Below are 22,309 nucleotides of genomic sequence, written 5' to 3' on the forward strand. Positions count from 1 at the left end.
TGTAACTCTAATGTTCCGCATAACATAGCTTTTAATATTTTAGATGAAATTTGTAAATTGAACTGCTTCATTTTCCTATGTTCAGAATATAGCAGCTTGGAATGTATCAGCTGCGTCTGTGTTACAATATGATACCTTTATTAAGTACAATGTCAGTTAAGTAATTTTTTTTACTACATATTGTCCTACAACAGTTTGCCTATTGTCATATGCTCACTTTTATAAATGCCACCTACTGGCAAAAGTGTTTACTTTGTGCCATATCAATCTGCTTGTGTCAGTTTGGGCACTAAGGATGTTCCAGAGTGTGGTAGGAGGCGACATAGTATTTTATACTGTTTTTGACAGATTTATTTCTCACCTTGACTGCTGTGCTGTGGTTTATGCCTTTTAATATCTTGTCTTTTACTGTATGTTTCATACCACAGATCTGATGTGGACCTACCTCAAAGTGTTAATGAGATAATGAATGAAAATTAGGTAGGTGACAAAGACAAGTGTGACTGATGACCTCAGATGTTAAGTCGCATAGTGCTCAGAGCCAAATACAAGTGTATCACCTTTCGATTTATAATTTAAATGGCTGCTTAACTAACGTGTTATTTTAAGAAAGTAATGTAGTCTTGGAAACAGAAAAATGGAGCTACAAATCTATCCTATCTGAATTTAGAAATAGTTGCCTTTTAGGATTAAAATGTAACAGGAAAGTTTTGATTGTTTATAACCTTTTAAAAAACTGTTTTTTGGAAAAAAAACAAGGTGTTCGTTGTAAAGTGGTGAATGAAAGAACATTTCATTTGATGCATGTCAGTGCTATAGTAACACAGAATTATTAGTGGGAGTTGAATTTTGAAGATCACATGGTTTTGTGGTTCATAAGTTCCAAATATTTTATCAAAGAAAATGTTTCTTCGAGAATTGTTTACACTACTGTCATTAACAGTCTATAAACTATATTGTGTATAATAAATTTTAGTGAAACACAATGTGGATAATAATTTAGCAGTTGTAAGTAGTATGGATCAGATTTTTCCCTCTCTTGCAGTATTGTCGCAAATTTACATGCCAAAGTATGTGTGGAATGAATTGAACAGTATCTTTGTGTAAAAGGAAATTGCTTTGCAATATAGAACTCACATAAACTGAATTAAATTCACCTGTCTCATAGCTGATCTAATAGTTACACCATAGCAGGTTTTGAAAATTGCTGCAAATATTTGTCACAAAAAATAAACCAGTAGTTAATCATGTATATTGAAACTTTTAATATAAAAATGTGAGTAGAATGAAACAATTTAATTGTATTTCAGATACTCGTGCAGTGTATAAAGACTTAGTTTGGTTGTGGAACAGCAATACCTTAATTACTCAACAGGTGTTGAAGAGGAAGGTAGGTATCACACTTTACTCGGTTTGTTTCTTGTAATTTGCTATTTGTAGTACTCAAATGTTGTTACTGCCTTCTTCCACACATATTACTTTTTATTTAAGCTGGAGCCATCATTCATGGGAGACAGTTTATTAAAAGGAGAATTTCTTATGCGAGGCAGGAATTACGAGGAAGTTCGAGAATTTAAGGTAAGCAGTAACTTACATAATTCTTTCACTAAGGAAGAAAAGCAGGTTGTTGTTGACTTCAAAAAAATTGTAGTACACAGGTTTGTAGGGCATGAACTCATCACGATTTCTTCCAATATTACATTGTTGTGGTTGCTTGTTTTTTAAAAGTTTTTTGGAACACAGTTCCAAAAATCATTCTTTTAAGTCTTTTAAAGATCGTGGAAATCTGCTAGGATGTTAATTATACTGCACAGTTTACAGTTCTGACAATCTAAATTAATCTTTCCCTTCTGACAATCTAAATTAATCTTTCACATCTGAACTAATCTTTCACATGTTGGGTGGAAGACAATTAATTCTGTTGCCATACTCTCTCTCTAATATTGCAAAGGAGATATATGGGGAAAGCTGATGCACAAGAAATGGGATGTCTAATCTTACTTGGGAATAAATACCGTACTTGCAGACAATATCACGATCATTTGTTGTAGAAGGCATATTGGATCATTTGTAAAATGCATTAATTTGATTTGCACGTTTATTCATTTTTAATTGTGTAATGTGATTATAGGCTATTGTATGTCTGACTGTGTAATCCAAATGTTAAAAATTTGTACCCCCATTTGCTCTTTTGTTACAATGCAGTAAAAGAAAAAGGGTAGTACTGTGTTTAACTTCTGGCCATTTGTGTTTCATGCAACATTGTTGTACAGGATACATTTGTTGGGATGCAATAGCTTAAATTATGCTTTTGTGTTGAATTAAATTTCACAAAAGAATTGTGAAATATCTGCTTCTAACTGAGTTTGTAGTCCCATGTAGCTAATACAGTTACACGTTTAATTTGGAAAATGTATATAGTAGCATTTTGGTTTTGGCATACAGAGCTGTGCATGAACAGTGCAGGTCTTTTGGTGCTGCTTTCCTTTCTTCCATTTCTTCCTTTCCTGCCATTATTTATACTTTTTATTTACATGATTTAATACAAGTAATGTAGGAGTAAAGATGGTGCACCAGAGACGGAGAGATTTGGGAGGGCTGACAGAACAGAGGAAAGAGAGACTGTGAGGATCAGGTTGTGATTGCAGGATGAGTGAAGTTAGACTCGTGGAGCAGAATAGAAGTGCTGAGCACGAGGATACCCTAGATTTGAGGCCAAGAGGACTACTATAATGCAGAATGTTGGAAGGATAACTCCTATGGTGGTGTCACAGTGTAGCAACGGTCCCTAGTGCAGTGATGGAGTCTTGGTGCTGACAAAGACAGCACAGATGTGGTAGCCAGACCTCACATGTTATTGGCAGCAGGTCTGTAAAACTTCATTGAAGGGATACTTAAATTGGAGTTCATGAGGAAAGATTTCAGAAGTGAGGGGGTGGGGAGGTGGGGGGGGGGGGAGGTGGGGGGAGGAGGCCTGACCAGCCTAGGAGGTATTTAAAGGACTGCTACACTCTTTAACAGCTGATTTCACTTATGTGCCAGCAAAAGGAATAAAGTTTATGGTACTGTGAAAAGTTGATAAGAACTTCAACACTCCCATGTACAGGTTGTCAATCCTTGTATCACATTTACTCTGAAATACTATAAAAATGAATCACAGTTATAAATTGCAATATTAATCACTTTACTGAACTATTCCTTGACGGTGAACATACTAGGTTCCAATTATGGTTCAAAAGAAAAACATTACTCTGAACTACAATACTTACTTACACCATGGAAATAGTAGTCAATAAATAACATATTTCTACATCTTAAAACTAATGGAAGGCCATTTCTTTACAACAGTACATTCTCATTATTGCTGCCACACATCTTAATTGTGGTATTAATCTGACAATTGCTGCTTGGTGACAATAGGTGGTGGTGATCTTAATTGCTTAAAATACCCTTTCTTGTGTGTGGTAGATATAGCTACTCCAATGAGGACAGGCTAAGAGGAACAGAAATTGTACTTGGTATGGTGATACCATTTACACACTCTTTAATGTATCTTTCAGAAATGTCTGTAGAGGCATGGTCGATAGTAAACTGCCCCTGCTTATGGTCTAAAAGTTTATCGATAGACTTAGGTAGATGGTCGTTAGATCGATTAGATAATTCAGGGCATCTGTCAGGCAGTGGCAGTATGAGGAGCAATTTGGATAAATACAGTAGAAAAGACTGTGTGTTACATTTGTGCACACAGGTTAAATGAGGAGTAATTTAACAGAAGGTGTGATCACACTGCAGTTGGAACTGTTATACAGAATCCTCTGCTCATTAGAGTAGCTCGATATGTCTGACACATCAATACATGATTGTAACGTGAGCTACTATAGTAGGCCATGGTACAGTGTACAATAGGTTGCTACTGACGAGTACAAACAGTGTGTTGTGATCTGCTACAACACCCACAAATGCAAGAAGTTTCCTTGTTTCCAAAAGGAAAACACCGATTTCGCGATCAGTGACACCACTGTGCAATGATAAGGAGGAGTGCATGCAATAATTTACAGGTACTCCAAACTAAAGTTCACTTTCAAGAATGAGATTTTCACTCTGCAGTGGAGTGTGTGCTGATATGAAACTTTCTGGCAGATGAAAACTGTGCGCCGGACCGAGACTCGAACTAAAGTTCACTTTGTTGCGTCATTGAATGAGTTTGACAGTCTTTGCTAACAATTAAAATTTCCTTCGTAATCGTAACGCCTGGCTCAATGATCATGATCGGAGACAGTCTGTAATGCAATGAAAGGAAATAAGTCAGAATAATGGGGGGTAAAACCTGCAACTGGATACCCGGTTCCAATCAGTTATTGGGCTCAGACTATGAATTGGAAAAATTTATGATATTTGAAGGAATGCAGAAATTCCACACGTAAGCAAGTTGTCCACATAAGTTTACGGAGCTTGTACCAAATAAATGTTCTTGAAGTTCATAAGGAATATGTTAAGACTCTTATTCCAGAAAGCATGGTATTCAAGAGAACAGAAAAAGCAGAGTGAAAATTCTCATGCATATAAGCAAACTGAAATAAGAACATTCTGGTTTACACTGAGATAACACTCACGATCACCTGTCAGAGATCGCAACGTCCTTGGCAAACTGGTATGTGCGCACCACAGTGGGTAGCTTGCTATGCAGTGATGTGGGGGAAGGCGTTCACAACAGTAAATAATATGTAAGATAACTGAGTGAACTAGTAACTCTTCATTCCGAAAAAGTGTCTGATCTTGCAGCTACACCATGGATCTGATTAGTCCACTTCACATGAAATAAATCAGATAAAAAGAAATTTCTGCCGGGCTTAACAGTATTAACCCCGGAAAGAGAAACACTTGAGAATAAAATGTGCTGAAATTATAGTGAGAAACTATAATAAAGGTAGCAACCTTAACTTTCATTAATTGAAACTGACTAGGTGGCTTGCTTGCATAAGCGCAATTAGTATGAGGATGCAGACCAAGTAATTTTAGTTGCAAGGTGGGTGAAAAAAAAATTGCATAAACTTGGTCAGTTATTGTCCCCTCATTAACCAAGAAAGTCACGTTAACCTCAAATCGAAATATTTAAAAATTTTTGCATTCTTTAACATTATTATGCTAAACATTATTACAGAATTTAATTGTGCTACTTTGGTGAAGGACCAACTGTCCCTTAACACATAATGTCAGCTGGAAATATCACTTTGCAACATGATCCCAAGTCCTTTCCTACAGCAAACCTGATATGGAACCCTGCCTTGAACAGTTCCGAGAATGATCCCAATTTGAGCCACGACCACTACTTCAAAATCGTCCCTTACAGCCTTTCAAGATTTTCTTACATCCAGCACTGCTTCACAACCCTTCCTCCACAACATGACATTAACCTGTCCTCTGCAGAACTCCAGGCTCTACGTTCCCTAAAAGCTGAAGCATCAATCATTATCCTCTCATCAGGCAAAGAACCTACCACTGCGGTACTTGACAGACAGGAGTATGTAACTGCTGCCATTAAGATCCCATTCCTGTGATTCAAACTGACCTGCAGTCCCTCCTAAAAACCTAAGGCCTCTCAAAAGGACTTACAACTCAATCCATAGAACTCCTTACCCCACCCAAACCATGCAGCCACACCTTTTATCTTCTTCCTAAGATCCACAATCCCAATCACCCTGGCCATCCTGTAGTATCTGACTTCAAAGCACCCACCGAAGTTTATCTGCCTTAGATTTTATCCATACTGGATGAGAGGTTGTGGTTGTGAATGTCAATGTTAAAAAATATATCGACTCAACCACTTGTTTATAGTGTAAAACACTAAGATTGATGCGTTTCGGAAGTCAGGCTTCCATCATCAGAATAATAAAAAGTAAAAGAACCTGTTAAAACTCGCTAAAATGGAACATGCGCCAGGCAATTTATAATAAAATTAAAACATCGTGGCTACTTCCCATGATGTTTTAATTTTATTATAAATTGCCTGGTGCGTGTTCCATTTTAGCGAGTTTTAACAGGTTCTTTTACTTTTTATTATTCTGATGATGGAAGCTTGACTTCTGAAACGCGTCAATCTTAGTGTTTTACACTATAAACAAGTGGTTGAGCCGATATATTTTTTAACGTTGATATCTGCCTTAATCGATCAACACCTGCAACACATAGTATGAAGAATTCTCTCTTGTATTCAAATACCAACCATTACCTAGATTGTCCGAAATCTGTGTCCGTCCCACTCTCACCACACACCTTGCTTGTCACCATTGGTGCCATCTCCCTGTATACCAATAACCCCCCTGTACGTAGTCTGTCTGCTGCTGAACATTTCCTGTCAGCACCCACCTGATTTCAAACCTACGACATCCTCCTTACTCACCTTCATCAACTTTATACTTACTAACAATTACTTCACCTTTGAGGGGCAGACAGACAGACAGATTGGGTATGGCAATGGGAACCCGGATGGCTCCTTCCTATGCCAGTCTTTGCATGGGTCACTTGGAGGAGGCTCCCATGGGATACATAAGCCATCTTTGATGTTGATCTCATCCTCACCAAAGTCCAGCTACACACTTCTGTCCACATTAAAAACAGTACTTACATTTTGACAGTCGTCATCCTTTCTGTGTCAAACATTCCTTCCCACACAACCTTGGCATTCAAAGCAAACACGTTTGTTCAGATGCAGTCTTCTTTACAGCAGTACACCGCCGCTCTCACCTCAGCCCTCACTGGACTTAATCTAGTTTAAAAGCAGATTTCCCAGGCCAGTGCTTCTGATTCTGGTACTGCAAAGCCCTCCAAAAAAATAACTTTGGAGCACACCACTTGTCATTTGGTACTATCCTGCTCTTAAGTGTATTAATCAACTACTTTGACAAGGCCATGACTCCCTAAAATTGTGCCCTGAAATGAGATCCATTCTAATAAATGAAAAGCACCAGTTTCCTTCTGTTCTACTATAGTACTTTTATTGTGTTATCCGGATTTTGGCTTACAAGGCCATCTTCAGACATTTATCGGTCAGTCAGGCAGAGACATAGCAACTAGGCTGGCTGAACATGAACGCAGTTGAAGGTTGCAGAATTCTGACTCCTCATTTGCGGAGCATGTACTGAGTGAGGGTCACAACTACCAGCCAGTGTCGTATGTACTTCACTTAGCAAACAAAGCCCTGGAAATTAACAAACATATTGTTCATAGTCCAGATGTAATCCTAAATGACCAGACACTGCTCAACACCTTCCCTCTCCTAAGCTTCATATAATCATCTCTGTTGCTCATTACTTCCCACACTGTCTGTTCTAGCATATTCCCATTTTCCTGTATTCATCAAGTTCTTTTGTTTTATTGAAGTTGTCTATGTATTGCATATAGGCTGTAGATTCAATTGTTAAGGCTTTCTTTTAACTTGTACTTGTATTACTGTCCATTTTTAACACCTCTTGTAGTTGTCTCATCAAATATTGTTTATATTTTACTTGGTTATTTATTTAATGCAAACTGTTACATAGCCACAGTTTTGAATATAATGTTAAAGTGCAGTACCACCACACTCTCAAAGATTGCATTTACTGTATGTTCTCTCAAATGCCTCCATTTTCTTTCATTTATTTATTTCTCTTTATCTTATTGATAGTGATAATGTTCCTTATGTATTCTTTAGTTACATTGATAGTTGTTTCTTCTTTTAATTGGTTTGTGTATCACTCTCCATTTTATACCTCCTGGTGTAGCCTTTTCAAGTACTAATTTTATTTTATTTTTTTATTAGTTTTGTTTATTAATTGAAATTGTTATGTAGGCATGCTTCCTATTTTCTGTTCAAGTTTTTCCAGTGTACTCCATTTTTATTAATTTACTTTTCTATTTTTTACTTCTTCATTGCATTACCACCACACTGTCAAAGATGTTACTTAATGTGTGTTTCTGCTTCAATCTAGATGTGTTACTTCTCTTCAAATGTTGTTTGCAAACATTGCAACTTCTTTGGTGATAATACTCAGTAAATGTCTGAAGATGACCTTGTAAGCCGAAAACTGGTTAACACAATAGAAGTAATATTGTAGAACAAAAGCAAACTGGTGGTTTTCATTTATTATAACATTGTTCTACCAAGAACCAAAGGAAGATCCTGTTAACATGAGATCCATTCTGTCGGAGATTTTGCGCACCACACCTAGAACAGCTTTTCATCACCATCCCAATCTCTGCATTATCCTTGTCAGATGATACACTAATCTCCCTACTCTATGGCTCCTACCACTGTGACTGTCCCTGCTGCAAAACTTGCCCTATGCACCCTCCTACTGCCACCTATGCGAACCCTGTAACTGGCAAAACCTATGCTATCAAAGGAGTGCTACCTGTGGAATGACATTCCATATACCAGCTGTTGTGTGAACACTCTTTTAGCCATTTACATCGGCATGACTACCACCCAGTTGTCAGGATGAATAGGCGTAGGCAGAGGGTGTATATTGACAACACACAATATCTTGTTGCAGAGCATGCTCAATAACATGACAGTCGTGAACTTGGTGCTTGTTTCAACACACATGCCATCTGGATTCTTCACTGAGACACCATCTTCTCACTACTTCCCAGGTGGGAACTAGTGCTACATCTACATCATTACTCTGCAATTCACATTTAAGTGTTTGGCAGAGGGTTCATCGAACCACAATCATACTATCTCTCTACCATTCCACTCCCGTAACAGCGCACGGGAAAAACGAACACCTAAACCAACCTTTCTGTTTGAGCTCTGATTTCTCTTATTTTATTTTGATGATCATTCCTACCAATGTAGGTTGGGCTCAACAAAATATTTTCGCATTCGGAAGAGAAAGTTGGTGACTGAAATTTCGTAAATAGATCTCGCCGCGACGAAAAATGTCTTTGCTTTAATGACTTCCATCCCAACTCGCATATCATATCTGCCACACTCTCTCCCCTATTACGTGATAATACAAAACGAGCTGCCCCTTTTTGCTCCCTTTCGATGTCCTTCGTCAATCCCACCTGGTAAGGATCCCATACCGCGCAGCAATATTCTAACAGAGGATGAACGAGTGTAGTGTAAGCTGTCTCTTTAGTGGACTTGTTGCATCTTCTAAGTGTCCTGCCAATGAAACGCAAGCTTTGGCTCGCCTTCCCCACAATATTATCTATGTGGTCTGAAGTTGTTCGTAATTTTAACACCCAGGTACTTAGTTGAATTGACAGCCTTGAGAATTGTACTATTTATCGAGTAATCGAATTCCAACGGATTTCTTTTGGAACTCTTGTGAATCACCTCACACTTTTCGTTATTTAGCGTCAACTGCCACCTGCCACACCATACAGCAATCTTTTCTAAATCGCTTTGCAACTGATACTGGTCGGATGACCTTACTAGACGGTAAATTACAGCATCATCTGCGAACAACCTAAGAGAACTGCTCAGATTGTCACCCACTCAATGATTTGCCGTCTTTTACTACGAACTGCGACCTTCCTGACAGGAAATCACGAATCCAGTCGCACAACTGAGACGATACCCCATAGGACCGCAGCTTGATTAGAAATCGCTTGTGAGGAACGGTGTCAAAAGCTTTCCGGAAATCTAGAAATACGGAATCAACTTGAGATCCCCTGTCGATAGCGGCCATTACTTCGTGCAAATAAAGAGCTAGCTGCATTGCACAAGAACGATGTTTTCTGAAACCATGCTGATTACGTATCAATAGATCGTTCCCTTCAAGGTGATTCATAATGTTTGAATGAATGCAGTATATGCTCCAAAACCCTACTGCAAACCGATGTCAATGATATAGGTCTGTAGTTCGATGGATTACTCCTACTACCCTTCTTAAACACTGATGCGACCTGCGCAATTTTCCAGTCTGTACGTACAGATCTATCGGTGAGCGTGTGGTTGTATATGATTGCTAAGTAGGGAGCTATTGTATCAGCGTAATCTGAAAGGAACCTAATTGGTATACAATCTGGACCTGAAGACTTGCCCGTGTCAAGCGATTTGAGTTGCTTCGCAACCCCTAAGGTATCTACTTCTAAGAAACTCATGCTAGCAGCTGTTCGTGTTTCAAATTCTGGAATATTCCATTAGTCTTCCTTGGTGAAGGAATTTCGGAAAAACTGCGTTCAATAACTTAGCGACACAGTCGTCGGTAACAGTACCACCGGCACTGCGCAGCAAAGGTATTGACTGTGTCTTGCCGCTTGTGTACTTTACATACAACCAGAATTTCTTTTGATTTTCTACCAAATTTTGAGGTAATGCTTAGTTCTGGAATCTATTAAAGGCATCTCGCGTTGAAGTCCGTGCCAAATTTCGCGCGTCTAAATTTTAGCCAATCTTCGGGATTTCACGTTCTTCTGAACTTCGCATGCTTTTTCTGTTGCCTCTGCAACAGCGTTTGGATCTGTTTTGTGTGCCATGGGGGATCAGTTCCATCTCTTGCCAATTTATGAGGTATGAATCTCTCAATTGCTGTTGCTACTATATCTTTGAATTTGAGCCACATCTCGTCTACATTTGCATAGTCAGTTCGGAAGGAATGGAGATTGTCTCTTAGGAAGACTTCTAGTGACACTTTATTCGCTTCTTTGAATAAAATTATTTTGCGTTTGTTTGTGGTGGATTTGGGAGAAACAGTATTGAGCCTAGCTACGACGACCTTGTGATCACTAATCCCTGTATCAGTCATGATGCTCTCTATTAGTTCTGGATTGTTTGTGACTAAGAGGTCAAGTGTGTTTTTGCAACCATTCGCGTGGGTTCGTGGACTACTGCTTGAAATAATTTTCGGAGAAAGCATTTAGGACAATCTCGGAAGATGTTTTCTGCATACCACCGGTTTTGAACAAGTATTTTTGCCAACATATCGAGGGAAGGTTGAAGTCCCCACCAACTATAACTGTATGAGTGGGGTATTTATTTGTTACGAGACTCAGATTTTCTCTGAACTGTTCAGCAACTATATCATCGGAGTCTGGGGATCGGTAGAAGGAGCCAATTATTAACTTAGTTCGGCTGTTAAGTATAACCTCCACCCATACCAATTCGCACGGAGTATCTACTTCGACTTCACTACAAGATAAACCACTACTGACAGACACAAACACTCCACCACCAATTCTGCCTAATCTATCTTTCCTGAACACTGTCTGTGACTTCGTAAAAATTTCTGCAGATCTTATTTCAGGCTTTAGCCAGCTTTCTGTACCTATAACGATTTCAGCTTCTGTGCTTTCTATTAGCGCTTGAAGCTCAGGGACTTTCTATTAGCGCTTGAAACTCAGGGACGCTTGAAGCTCAGGGACTTTCCCAGCACAACTACAACAATTTACAACTACAATTCCGACTGTTCCTTGATCCAAGCACGTCCTGTATTTGCCATGCACCCTTTGAGATTGCAGCCCACCCCGTACTTTCCCGAGGCCTTCTAACCTAAAAAAACCGCCCAGTCCATGCCACACAGCCTCCGCTACCCGTGTAGCCGCCAGCTGAATGTAGTAAACTCCTGACCTATTCAGCGGAACCCGAAACCCCACCACCGTATGGCGCAAGTCAAGGAATCTGCAGCCAAGACGGCCGCAAAACTGCCTTAGCCTCTGATTCAGACCCTCCACCCGGCTCTGCACCAAAGGCCCTTGGTTCTCACCACCCACCTGTCCTTAATTTACATTAATTCCTTATGTCTTAGCATTACTTCAAAGTAACTGCTACTTTCCTCACTCCATTTTAGTTTTCTACCTCTTTCATTTTCTGGCCTGCCTATTGTTCGTGTCCCCATCCCACCTCTATTATACACAATACACAATACACTTAGCTCTTCAATCTTATTGACTTGGGCATGATGCTTAACTACTAATCCCTGTCTTCCACCTTTAAGCTCTCAAGTTTACAAATCTCATCTGGTGCAGTCCCCAACAATCAGTCTTTCCATATCATCCTGTCCAGTAACTCTCTCCTGACCTGGGGTTCTGGGGGACTTTTCTAAACTCGACCCCTTTTCCTAAACCTCTCCAGTCCTTCTCCTTCACCCTTCTTCCTTCCCCTTAAACTCTTGTGCATGAAGGAGGCGCCACTGACTCCGAAAGCTTGCATAAGTTAAACCGTTTTGTGGTTGTGGTTTCCCACTTTTGCTTGGTGAGTAGATTTTTTGATCTATCCAACTACATTATTTTATTACATACTTAGCCAGATTACATAAAGATGTAAAAGATTGACGGACAGCAAAATAACTAGTCTATACCTCATTCCCACAGAAGGTTCATAAAGTAACTTAAAAGATGTATTCACTCAAGTTGACGACCTGTGAAGGACTTCTGGGAACAGAATGACTGTTTATGCGCAATACTGCATGTAAAGACATACGAATAATGATTGATGTAATAAAAGCTAACAATAATCAAGAATATATCAATATTATTTACCACATTAGCACGACACAGGGCTCTGGATCATGTCTCATAGAGAGTCTAGGCCTGTAATATCAACAAGAAAAGTAATCAAATGGACTGTTCAAGGCCATTATCTGATTAAAGATAAAAATTACAGCAATATGTTCAAAAAGTAACTCTCATAAAATTCAATCATACGAATGCATCAACAACTTCTCTATCTGAAATTCTCTCAATAAAAGCTCATTTCATTTTGGTGGTGTTTCCAATAGAATACTAAAAATTTATTCCTGTATAGTAAGTCTGGTCTTTTCTGAAATACATAATGCATCATTAACTCACGACATTTTCCCAGAGAGACTAAAATGTGCTGTTGTCAAACTCCTATTTAAGAAAAGTGATGGGAGAGATGTCAGTAACTACCAATCTGTTTCACTGCAGACATAATTTCCACATAATTCTTGAGAAGGCGATGTATTCTAGAATAGTGCTGGGTGGTTATAATTAAAATTTCCCTATTTAACATATAACACGGAAACTAATAATGATACGAGTACCAAACTTGGTAGCATTAATGTCAAGTACTTGGGGAAGAGAAATAATGCAGAATCAGTTCAATTGAAACATTTTTAATGTGCTTTGGTACTTCATATCATTACATACTGGTACCATTACTGCTACAAAAGGGGCTCAATATGGCGCCCATCAGTGCCCAGAAGAGTCTGAAAGCACAGTATTGCATTCTGCACAGTAAAATGAAGCATGTCCGTAGGTATGCTGGCTACCTCTTTTGATAAGCAGCACTTCGCATCATGTGGATGTTCCTCTGGTAATCCCTGTCCTTCAGGTAGCCTACAACCATAAATCACAGGGAGTGAGATCAGGTGATTGTGCCGGCCATGCATTTGGAAATGATCAGTGGATAATTCGATCGTTCCCAAATGTTTTACGAGGAAGCAGGTGAACTTCACGAGCTACGAGGTGCATTCAAGTTCTAAGGCCTCCGATTTTTTTTCTAATTAACTACTCACCCGAAATCGATGAAACTGGCATTACTTCTCGACGTAATCGCCCTGCAGACGTACACATTTTTCACAACGCTGACGCCAAGATTCCATGGCAGCGGCGAAGGCTTCTTTAGGAGTCTGTTTTGACCACTGGAAAATCGCTGAGGCAATAGCAGCACGGCTGGTGAATGTGCGGCCACGGAGAGTGTCTTTCATTGTTGGAAAAATCCAAAAGTCACTAGGAGCCAGGTCAGGTGAGTAGGGAGCATGAGTTGTTATCACGAAGAAACTGTTGTGTAACGTTAGCTCGATGTGTGTCTTGGTGAAACAGCACACACGCAGCCCTTCCCGGACGTTTTTGTTGCAGTGCAGGAAGGAATTTGTTCTTCAAAACATTTTTGTAGGATGCACCTGTTACCGTGGTGCCCTTTGGAACGCAATGGGTAAGGATTATGCCCTCGCTGTCCCAGAACATGGACACCATCATTTTTTCAGTACTGGCGGTTACCCGAAATTTTTTTGGTGGCAGTGAATCTGTGTGCTTCCATTGAGCTGACTGGCGCTTTGTTTCTGGATTGAAAAATGGCATCCACGTCCCTTCAATTCTCACAACCGACGAAAAGAACGTCCCATTCATGCTGTCGTTGCGCGTCAACATTGCTTGGCAACATGCCACACGGGCAGCCGTGTGGTCGTCCGTCAGCATTTGTGGCACCCACCTGGATAACACTTTTCGCATTTTCAGGTCATCATGCAGGATTGTGTGCACAGAACCCACAGAAATGCCAACTCTGGAGGCGATCTGTTCAACAGTCATATGGCGATCCCCCAAAACAATTCTCTCCACTTTCTCGATCATGTCGTCAGACCGGCTTGTGCGAGCCCGTGGTTGTTTCGGTTTGTTGTCACACGATGTTCTGCCTTTATTAAACTGTCGCACCCACGAACGCACTTTCGACACATCCATAACTCCATCACCACATGTCTCCTTCAACTGTCGATGAATTTCAATTGGTTTCACACCACGCAAATTCAGAAAACGAATGATTGCACGCTGTTCAAGTAAGGAAAATGTCGCCATTTTAAGTATTTAAAACAGTTCTCATTCTCGCCGCTGGCGGTAAAATTCAATCTGCCGTACGGTGCTGCCATCTCTGGGACGTATTGACAATGAACGCAGCCTCATTTTAAAACAATGCGCATGTTTCTATCTCTTTCCAGTCCGGAGGAAAAAATCGGAGGCCTTAGAACTTGAATGCACCTCGTATGTGCGGTGGGGCTCCATCTTGCATGGAAACTGTTGAGTTCAACGTGCTTTCTCTTGTAGGGTGGATATGACATGCTGGCGAAGCATATTGTAGTAATGCTGGTCAGTCACACTGCACGTCTTTGGTCCTTGAATGCGAACCTGTTAAAAAAAGAATGGGCCAATGATGAACGTAGCCATGAAGCCACACCATATGGTGACATGTTCGCCATACATACGAACTTCATGCAAAGTGACAGGAGGTGAAGATCCCCGACTCGGCAGTTTTGTGCGTTCACCTAACTCGTCACAGAAATATGAGCTTTGTCATTAGGATTGCCCAGGGCCAGCCCTCAACAACTTCAATCCTTGCGAAAATGTAGAGAGCGAAGTCAACACATTGTTGTGTGTCCTGTGGTGCAAGCTGCTGTACGATTGGGTCTTGTACTGATACCATTAGGGAATGGTTCGAAGCACCTTCTGCACAGTGGACCATGAGATGTTCAACTGTCGTGACACAGCACGTGCACTGCCTGATGGTTGGGAATTGCATGCAGTGTTGTCTGCAATAGCAAGGAAAAGATTGATCATCTTGTCAGTACACTTCATTCATCAACTGAGGCAGGTAGAACAGACAGATTTAAAAAAAGATCTGGGATGAAGTAGATAAAACAAGTGGCGAGGTTAATAAAAAGACTTAATGACAATTGTGGGTTCCTACTTGTTTTAATAGAGGAATTACATTTAGAAAGTGCGACAAACATATCCAAACAGATTCCTAAATTTAAAATAGAAGGATACATTCATCATCGTTATTTCTTAATGGTGTTTTCTGAATCATTGCCTAAATTTAAAATGCTGTCATAGTTTATTCATTAAGAGGTATAATCTGACGTTAAAAAGTTTTGACACAATAAGTTAAGTATTAGAATTAGAAGCTGTATGTTTGTCTTAAGGCATAACTGACAGTGCACGAATGAATACCTGGATGTGATTCATCTGATATTTGAAAATAGCAACACTTAGCGACTTCCAAACCTTTCCTAAACTTTTTATCACCTACGTTTTTATGTCCATTATGGAAAAAATTAACTCATTTGTAAAGTAATCACACCTTTGAAGCTGTTTCTTACAGGGGAGTTCAGTTCTTTAAAGATTTGATTGTTTACTGATAAAGAGCAGAATGGTAATCAAGGAAGTGATAGAAATACAGTATTCAATCCTAATAATGAAGACAGTAGGTGTATAAAAAGGACCACTGATAGACAATTTGGAGTATTCAAGTTTGGAAAACAATACACCCCTGAGGGAGATGTCAGACTCCAGAATTTAACAGTAGAGTAATAGGCCCTTCGGTGGGAAAGGTATTAGCCCTCACACAACTGATTTCTATGTCTGAGTGGTTGCTGGAAGAACATATTAGTGAAGATGAAGAAGAAGATAAAGCCAATAGTGTTTGTGACATTTTAGGGACAAAAGTGGATTTGGTTTAGTTCAGGTAGTGAAATATCTTTAGTATCTCGGGGAATTAATGTTATCAATGAGAAATAAACATTTGTGATATTACCTGTAACAAGCGTTCATTTGTGGGTACAACAGACAATAAAGGAAAACAAAGGAAAAACAGTTACCTTTACGTTTCACCAAATGTTATTGATGGTACCGAATCTTAACCTAAATGTACTTCTAGGTTTAGATGGCTACTTGACAATAATGTCACTAGACTTGAATAATAATTAGAATAGTATGGAAAGGAGAGAATAATATCTACTGAGTAGCTTTGACAAATAATTATAAAACTTCTAGAATTAGACACATGAAACATGTTCATTTAATGGTTATGGCTAATATCATTGTAAGGAAGGAACATAACCAAGCAAGTGATGAATTGAAACTTTCTGGCAGATTGAAACTGTGTGCCAAACCGAGACTCGAACTCGGAACTTTGCCTTTTGTGGGCAAGTGCTCTACCGACTGAGCTACCCAAGCACAACCCACAACCCATCCTCATAGCTTCATTTCTGCCAGTACCTCATCTCCTACCTTCCAAACTTCACAGAAGCTCTTCTGTGAACCTTGCAGAACTAGCACTCCTGGAAGAAAGGATTCTGCGGAGACGTGGCTTGGCCACAGCCTGGGACATGTTTCCAGAATGAGATTTTCACTCTGCAGCAGAGTGTGCTCTGGTATGAAACTTTCTGGCAGATTAAATTGTGTGCTGAACTGAGACTCGAACTCGGGATCTCTGCGTTTCGCGGGCAACAATTTAAACCATAAGAGGATGTCCTGAAGTAGAATATAAAACAGTTATCTTTGTTGTAAGTACTAGCCAGATATTAGAGGCTATTTATAAAAGGATAAGCTATGAATGATCCAGACTTAATGAGTTTGTTGAAGCGAGGGTCTAACTGGATTTGGGACAAAGGAACAACTGAAGCTTCTAATAATATTATACAAGCACTATTAGAGGCAAAAGTTTTAAGTCTTCCAATGACGCTAGTATGTGTCGGAATATAATATGGGTTGCAAATTGTTTCAAGGAATCTGGGCTCCTGAACCATTATTCTTCTGCTGAGAAAGAGTAGTGTTCATTGTTCGGAATTTATGAAAATTTTAGATTCTAATATGGGGTTCAAAAGTACTAATACATCCAGACCACCAAGCCTTAGTATTCATAATGGAAAGTAGACTATCACACAGTCAGTTAATAAGATGGGTTCTGTTGTTACAATAATGTATATTAGAAATGAATCACATTAAAGGTACACTTAAAATACTGCTTGATACAATCTCTCGATTGTGTTTTGTGAACAAAAAATGATCTGTGGCGGAAATGAAAGTGATGCAGTCTCAGAGGTGATATTTCTTGGGCCAATACTAAAAAAATCAAAGTATCAAGGATGCAAATGAAACTTTAGATGATTTGAGATGCTCTCCCTTGAAACTTCTTTAGATTTCAAATCACAGCAAGGCCTCTTATGGCAAGCAGAAGCTAGATAAAGTGAAACATGTATCAGTTATTAGATCACAGTAGTGACATTTCTGACAGTAGGGAAGATAAAATGGATGATGAAACTGTTAAGAAAGCCAAAGGTTCTGATGTCCTGATATTGTTAAAGAAAGAAAAAGTGGTTAGTTTAAGGAGATCAGAAAAAAATTCAGGTTTAAAGTTCAGTTCAGCCCTCTTCTTCAAAAGTAAAAATAATGCCAGAATTCAGTGTTAGTGAGTATCTAGTTCGACAGGCAAGGAAATTGAAAGCAGAAATGGATATTTTATCATTTCCTAAACCGAAAGGAAAGGAAAGGAAAGGAAATGATTGCTAATGAAGTTGTCAAGTATGTCACTGATTTAAAAAAAAAAAATGATGAATGTACTCCAATGTCATCAGAAGAACGTTGTTGTTGTTGTTGTTGTTGTTGTTGTTGTTGTTGTTGTCGTCTTCAGTCCAGAGACTGGTTTGATGCAGCTCTCCATGCTACTCTATCCTGTGCAAGCTTCTTCATCTCCCAGTATCTACTGCAACCTACATCCATCTGAATCTGTTTAGTGTATTCATCTCTTAGTCTCCCTCTATGATTTTTACCCTCCACACTGCTCTCCAATACTAAATTGGTGATCCCCTGCCGCCGTTGGATAAGCAGCTGCAGCAGCAAGTCGTATACTCCTAGCTCACTCATTTGTTACATAGTTTAATTCTTAATTTCTTTGCGTGTTTTTGGTACTTGCATTGTTTAATTCATAAATTTCGGGCGTATTATAGTATTTGAGAGTTGTAGCATCGCGTTTTAGTACCTGAATTGTGTAAAATCGCGTAGTCTCCTTCCGGCGCCGAGCAGTGTGTCAGCAGTGCACAAGTGGCAGCATTACTGCATTTACTAGGCAATCTTGTATTTTAATAACCATTTAAATTTTGTGTCGATTTGTTTGCGCTCTCTGTAGATTAGTTCAGACGTTCTTTGCACAACAGTTTTTAGCATGGATAGGGACTGCAACTGTTGTGTTCGGATGCAGGCTGAGTTGGCATCCCTTCGCTCCCAGCTTCAGGCAGTGTTGGCTTCGGTCACACAGCTTGAGGCTGTTGCCAATGGGCATCACTGTGGGGGTCCGGATGGGGGTTTGTCGGGGACGGCCAGCTCGTCCCACGCATCCCCTGATCGGACTATGACTGCCCGCATTGAGGCTGATCCCTCACTTGTGGTGGAGTGGGAGGTCGTCTCAAGGTGTGGCAGGGTGCGAAAGACATTCCGGAGGGCTGAACGGAAGGCCTCTCCAGTTTGTCTGATGAACCGGTTTCAGGCTCTGTCTCAGGCTGATACTGATCTTCGGCCTGACATGGCTGCTTGTCCTGTTCCAGAGGTTGCCCCTCAGTCTGCAAGATCCGGGCGGTCGCAGAGGGTGGGCTTATTGGTAGTTGGAAGCTCCAACGTCAGGCGCGTAATGGGGCCCCTTAGGGATATGGCAGCAAGGGAGGGGGAGAAAACCAAAGTGCACTCCGTGTGCATACTGGGGGGAGTCATTCCAGATGTGGAAAGGGTCCTTCCGGATGCCATGAAGGGTACAGGGTGCACCCATCTGTAGGTGGTCGCTCATGTCGGCACCAATGATGTGTGTCGCTATGGATCGGAGGAAATCCTCTCTGGATTCCGGCGGTTATCTGATTTGGTGAAGACTGCCAGTCTCGCTAGCGGGATGAAAGCAGAGCTTACCATCTGCAGCATCGTCGACAGGACTGACTGTGGACCTTTGGTACAGAGCCGAATGGAGGGTCTGAATCAGAGGCTGAGACGGTTCTGCGACCGTGTGGGCTGCAGATTCCTCGACTTGCGCCATAGGGTGGTGGGGTTTCGGGTTCCGCTGGATAGGTCAGGAGTCCACTACACGCAACAAGCGGCTACACGGGTAGCAGGGGTTGTGTGGCGTGGGCTGGGCGGTTGTTTAGGTCAGATGGCCTCGGGCAAGTACAGAAAGGGCAACAACCTCAACGGGTGCGGGGCAAAGTCAGGACATGCGGGGTCCAAGCAGCAATTGGTATTGTAATTGTAAACTGTCAAAGCTGCGTTGGTAAAGTACCGGAACTTCAAGCGCTGATAGAAAGCACCGAAGCTGAAATCGTTATAGGTACAGAAAGCTGGCTGAAGCCAGAGATAAATTCTGCCGAAATTTTTACAAAGGTACAGACGGTGTTTAGAAAGGATAGATTGCATGCAACCGGTGGTGGAGTGTTCGTCGCTGTTAGTAGTAGTTTATCCTGTAGTGAAGTAGAAGTGGATAGTTCCTGTGAATTATTATGGGTGGAGTTTACACTCAACAACCGAGCTAGGTTAATAATTGGCTCCTTTTACCGACCCCCCGACTCAGCAGCATTAGTGGCAGAACAACTGAGAGAAAATTTGGAATACATTTCACATAAATTTTCTCAGCATGTTTATAGTCTTAGGTGGAGATTTCAATTTACCAGATACAGACTGGGACACTCGGATGTTTAGGGCGGGTAGTAGGGACAGAGCATCGAGTGACATTATACTGAGTGCACTATCCGAAAATTACCTCGAGCAATTAAACAGAGAACCGACTCACGGAGATAACATCTTGGACCTACTGATAACAAACAGACCCGAACTTTTCGACTCTGTAAGTGCAGAACAGGGAATCAGTGATCTTAAGGCCGTTGCAGCATCCCTGAATATGGAAGTTAATAGGAATATAAAAAAAGGGGGGAAGGTTTACCTGTTTAGCAAAAGTAATAGAAGGCAGATTTCAGACTACCTAACAGATCAAAACGAAAATTTCTGTTCCGACACTGACAATGTTGAGTGTTTATGGGAAAAGTTCAAGGCAATCGTAAAATGCGTTTTAGACAGGTACGCGCCGAGTAAAACTGTGAGGGACGGGAAAAACCCACCGTGGTACAACAACAAAGTTATGAAACTACTGCGAAAGCAAAAAGAGCTTCACTCCAAGTTTAAACGCAGCCAAAACCTCTCAGACAAACAGAAGCTAAACGATGTCAAAGTTAGCGTAAGGAGGGCTATGCGTGAAGCGTTCAGTGAATTCGAAAGTAAAATACTAGGTACCGACTTGACAAAAAATCCTAGGAAGTTCTGGTCTTACGTTAAATCAGTAAGTGGCTCGAAACAGCATGTCCAGACACTCCATGATGATGATGGCATTGAAACAGAGGATGACAAGCGTAAAGCTGAAATACTAAACACCTTTTTCCAAAGCTGTTTCACAGAGGAAGACTGCACTGCAGTTCCTTCTCTAAATCCTCGCACAAACGAAAAAATGGCTGACATCGAAATAAGTGTCCAAGGAATAGAAAAGCAACTGGAATCACTCAACAGAGGCAAGTCCACCGGACCTGATGTGATACCAGTTCGATTCTGCACAGAGTACGCGAAAGAACTTGCCCCCCTTCTAACAGCCGTGTACCGCAAGTCTCTAGAGGAACGGAAGGTTCCAAATGATTGGAAAAGAGCACAGGTAGTCCCAGTCTTCAAGAAGGGTCGTCGAGCAGATGCGCAAAACTATAGACCTATATCTCTGACGTCGATCTGTTGTAGAATTTTAGAACATGTTTTTTGCTCGAGTATCATGTCGTTTTTGGAAACTCAGAATCTACTATGTAGGAATCAACATGGATTCCGGAAACAGCGATCTTGTGAGACCCAACTCGCTTTATTTGTTCATGAGACCCAGAAAATATTAGATACGGGCTCCCAGGTAGATGCTATTTTTCTTGACTTCCGGAAGGCGTTCGATACAGTTCCGCACTGTCGCCTGATAAACAAAGTAAGAGCCTATGGAATATCAGACCAGCAGTGTGGCTGGATTGAAGAGTTTTTAGCAAACAGAACACAGCATGTTGTTATCAACGGAGAGACGTCTACAGACGTTAAAGTAACCTCTGGCGTGCCACAGGGGAGTGTTATGGGACCATTGCTTTTCACAATATATATAAATGACCTAGTAGATAGTGTCGGAAGTTCCATGCGGCTTTTCGCGGATGATGCTGTAGTATACAGAGAAGTTGCAACATTAGAAAATTGTAGCGAAATGCAGGAAGATCTGCAGCGGATAGGCACTTGGTGCAGGGAGTGGCAACTGACCCCTAATATAGACAAATGTAATGTATTGGAATACATAGAAAGAAGGATCCTTTATTGTATGATTATATGATAGCGGAACAAACACTGGTAGGAGTTACTTCTGTAAAATATCTGGGAGTATGCATGCGGAACGATTTGAAGTGGAATGATCATATAAAATTAATTGTTGGTAAGGCGGGTACCAGGTTGAGATTCATTGTGAGAGTCCTTAGAAAATGTAGTCCATCAACAAAGGAGGTGGCTTACAAAACACTCGTTCGACCTATACTTGAGTATTGCTCATCAGTGTGGGATCTGTACCACATCGGGTTGACGGAGGAAATAGAGAAGATCCAAAGAAGAGCAGCGCGTTTCGTCACAGGGTTATTTGGTAACCGTGATAGCGTTACGGAGATGTTTAACAAATTCAAGTGGCAGACTCTGCAAGAGAGGCGCTCTGCATCGCGGTGTAGCTTGCTCGCCAGGTTTCGAGAGGGTGCGTTTCTGGATGAGGTATCGAATATATTGCTTC

General features: G+C 40.7%; 1 protein-coding gene across 4 annotated transcripts in view; it reads left to right on the top strand.

Annotated features, from left to right (window-relative positions):
- Window positions 1-22,309, top strand: part of LOC126188945 (PC-esterase domain-containing protein 1A-like) — a 274,877-nt gene that overhangs the window by 123,317 nt on the left and 129,251 nt on the right. For all 4 annotated transcript variants that reach the window (XM_049930690.1, XM_049930692.1, XM_049930688.1 and 1 more), the window contains exons 3-4: window positions 1,311-1,390; window positions 1,492-1,578. In XM_049930690.1, coding sequence (XP_049786647.1) covers window positions 1,311-1,390; window positions 1,492-1,578 — 167 coding nt within the window. The remainder of the gene's footprint in view (window positions 1-1,310; window positions 1,391-1,491; window positions 1,579-22,309) is intronic.

This window comes from Schistocerca cancellata, chromosome 5, assembly GCF_023864275.1.
Source record: "Schistocerca cancellata isolate TAMUIC-IGC-003103 chromosome 5, iqSchCanc2.1, whole genome shotgun sequence".
NCBI classification, from domain to species: domain Eukaryota; kingdom Metazoa; phylum Arthropoda; class Insecta; order Orthoptera; family Acrididae; genus Schistocerca; species Schistocerca cancellata.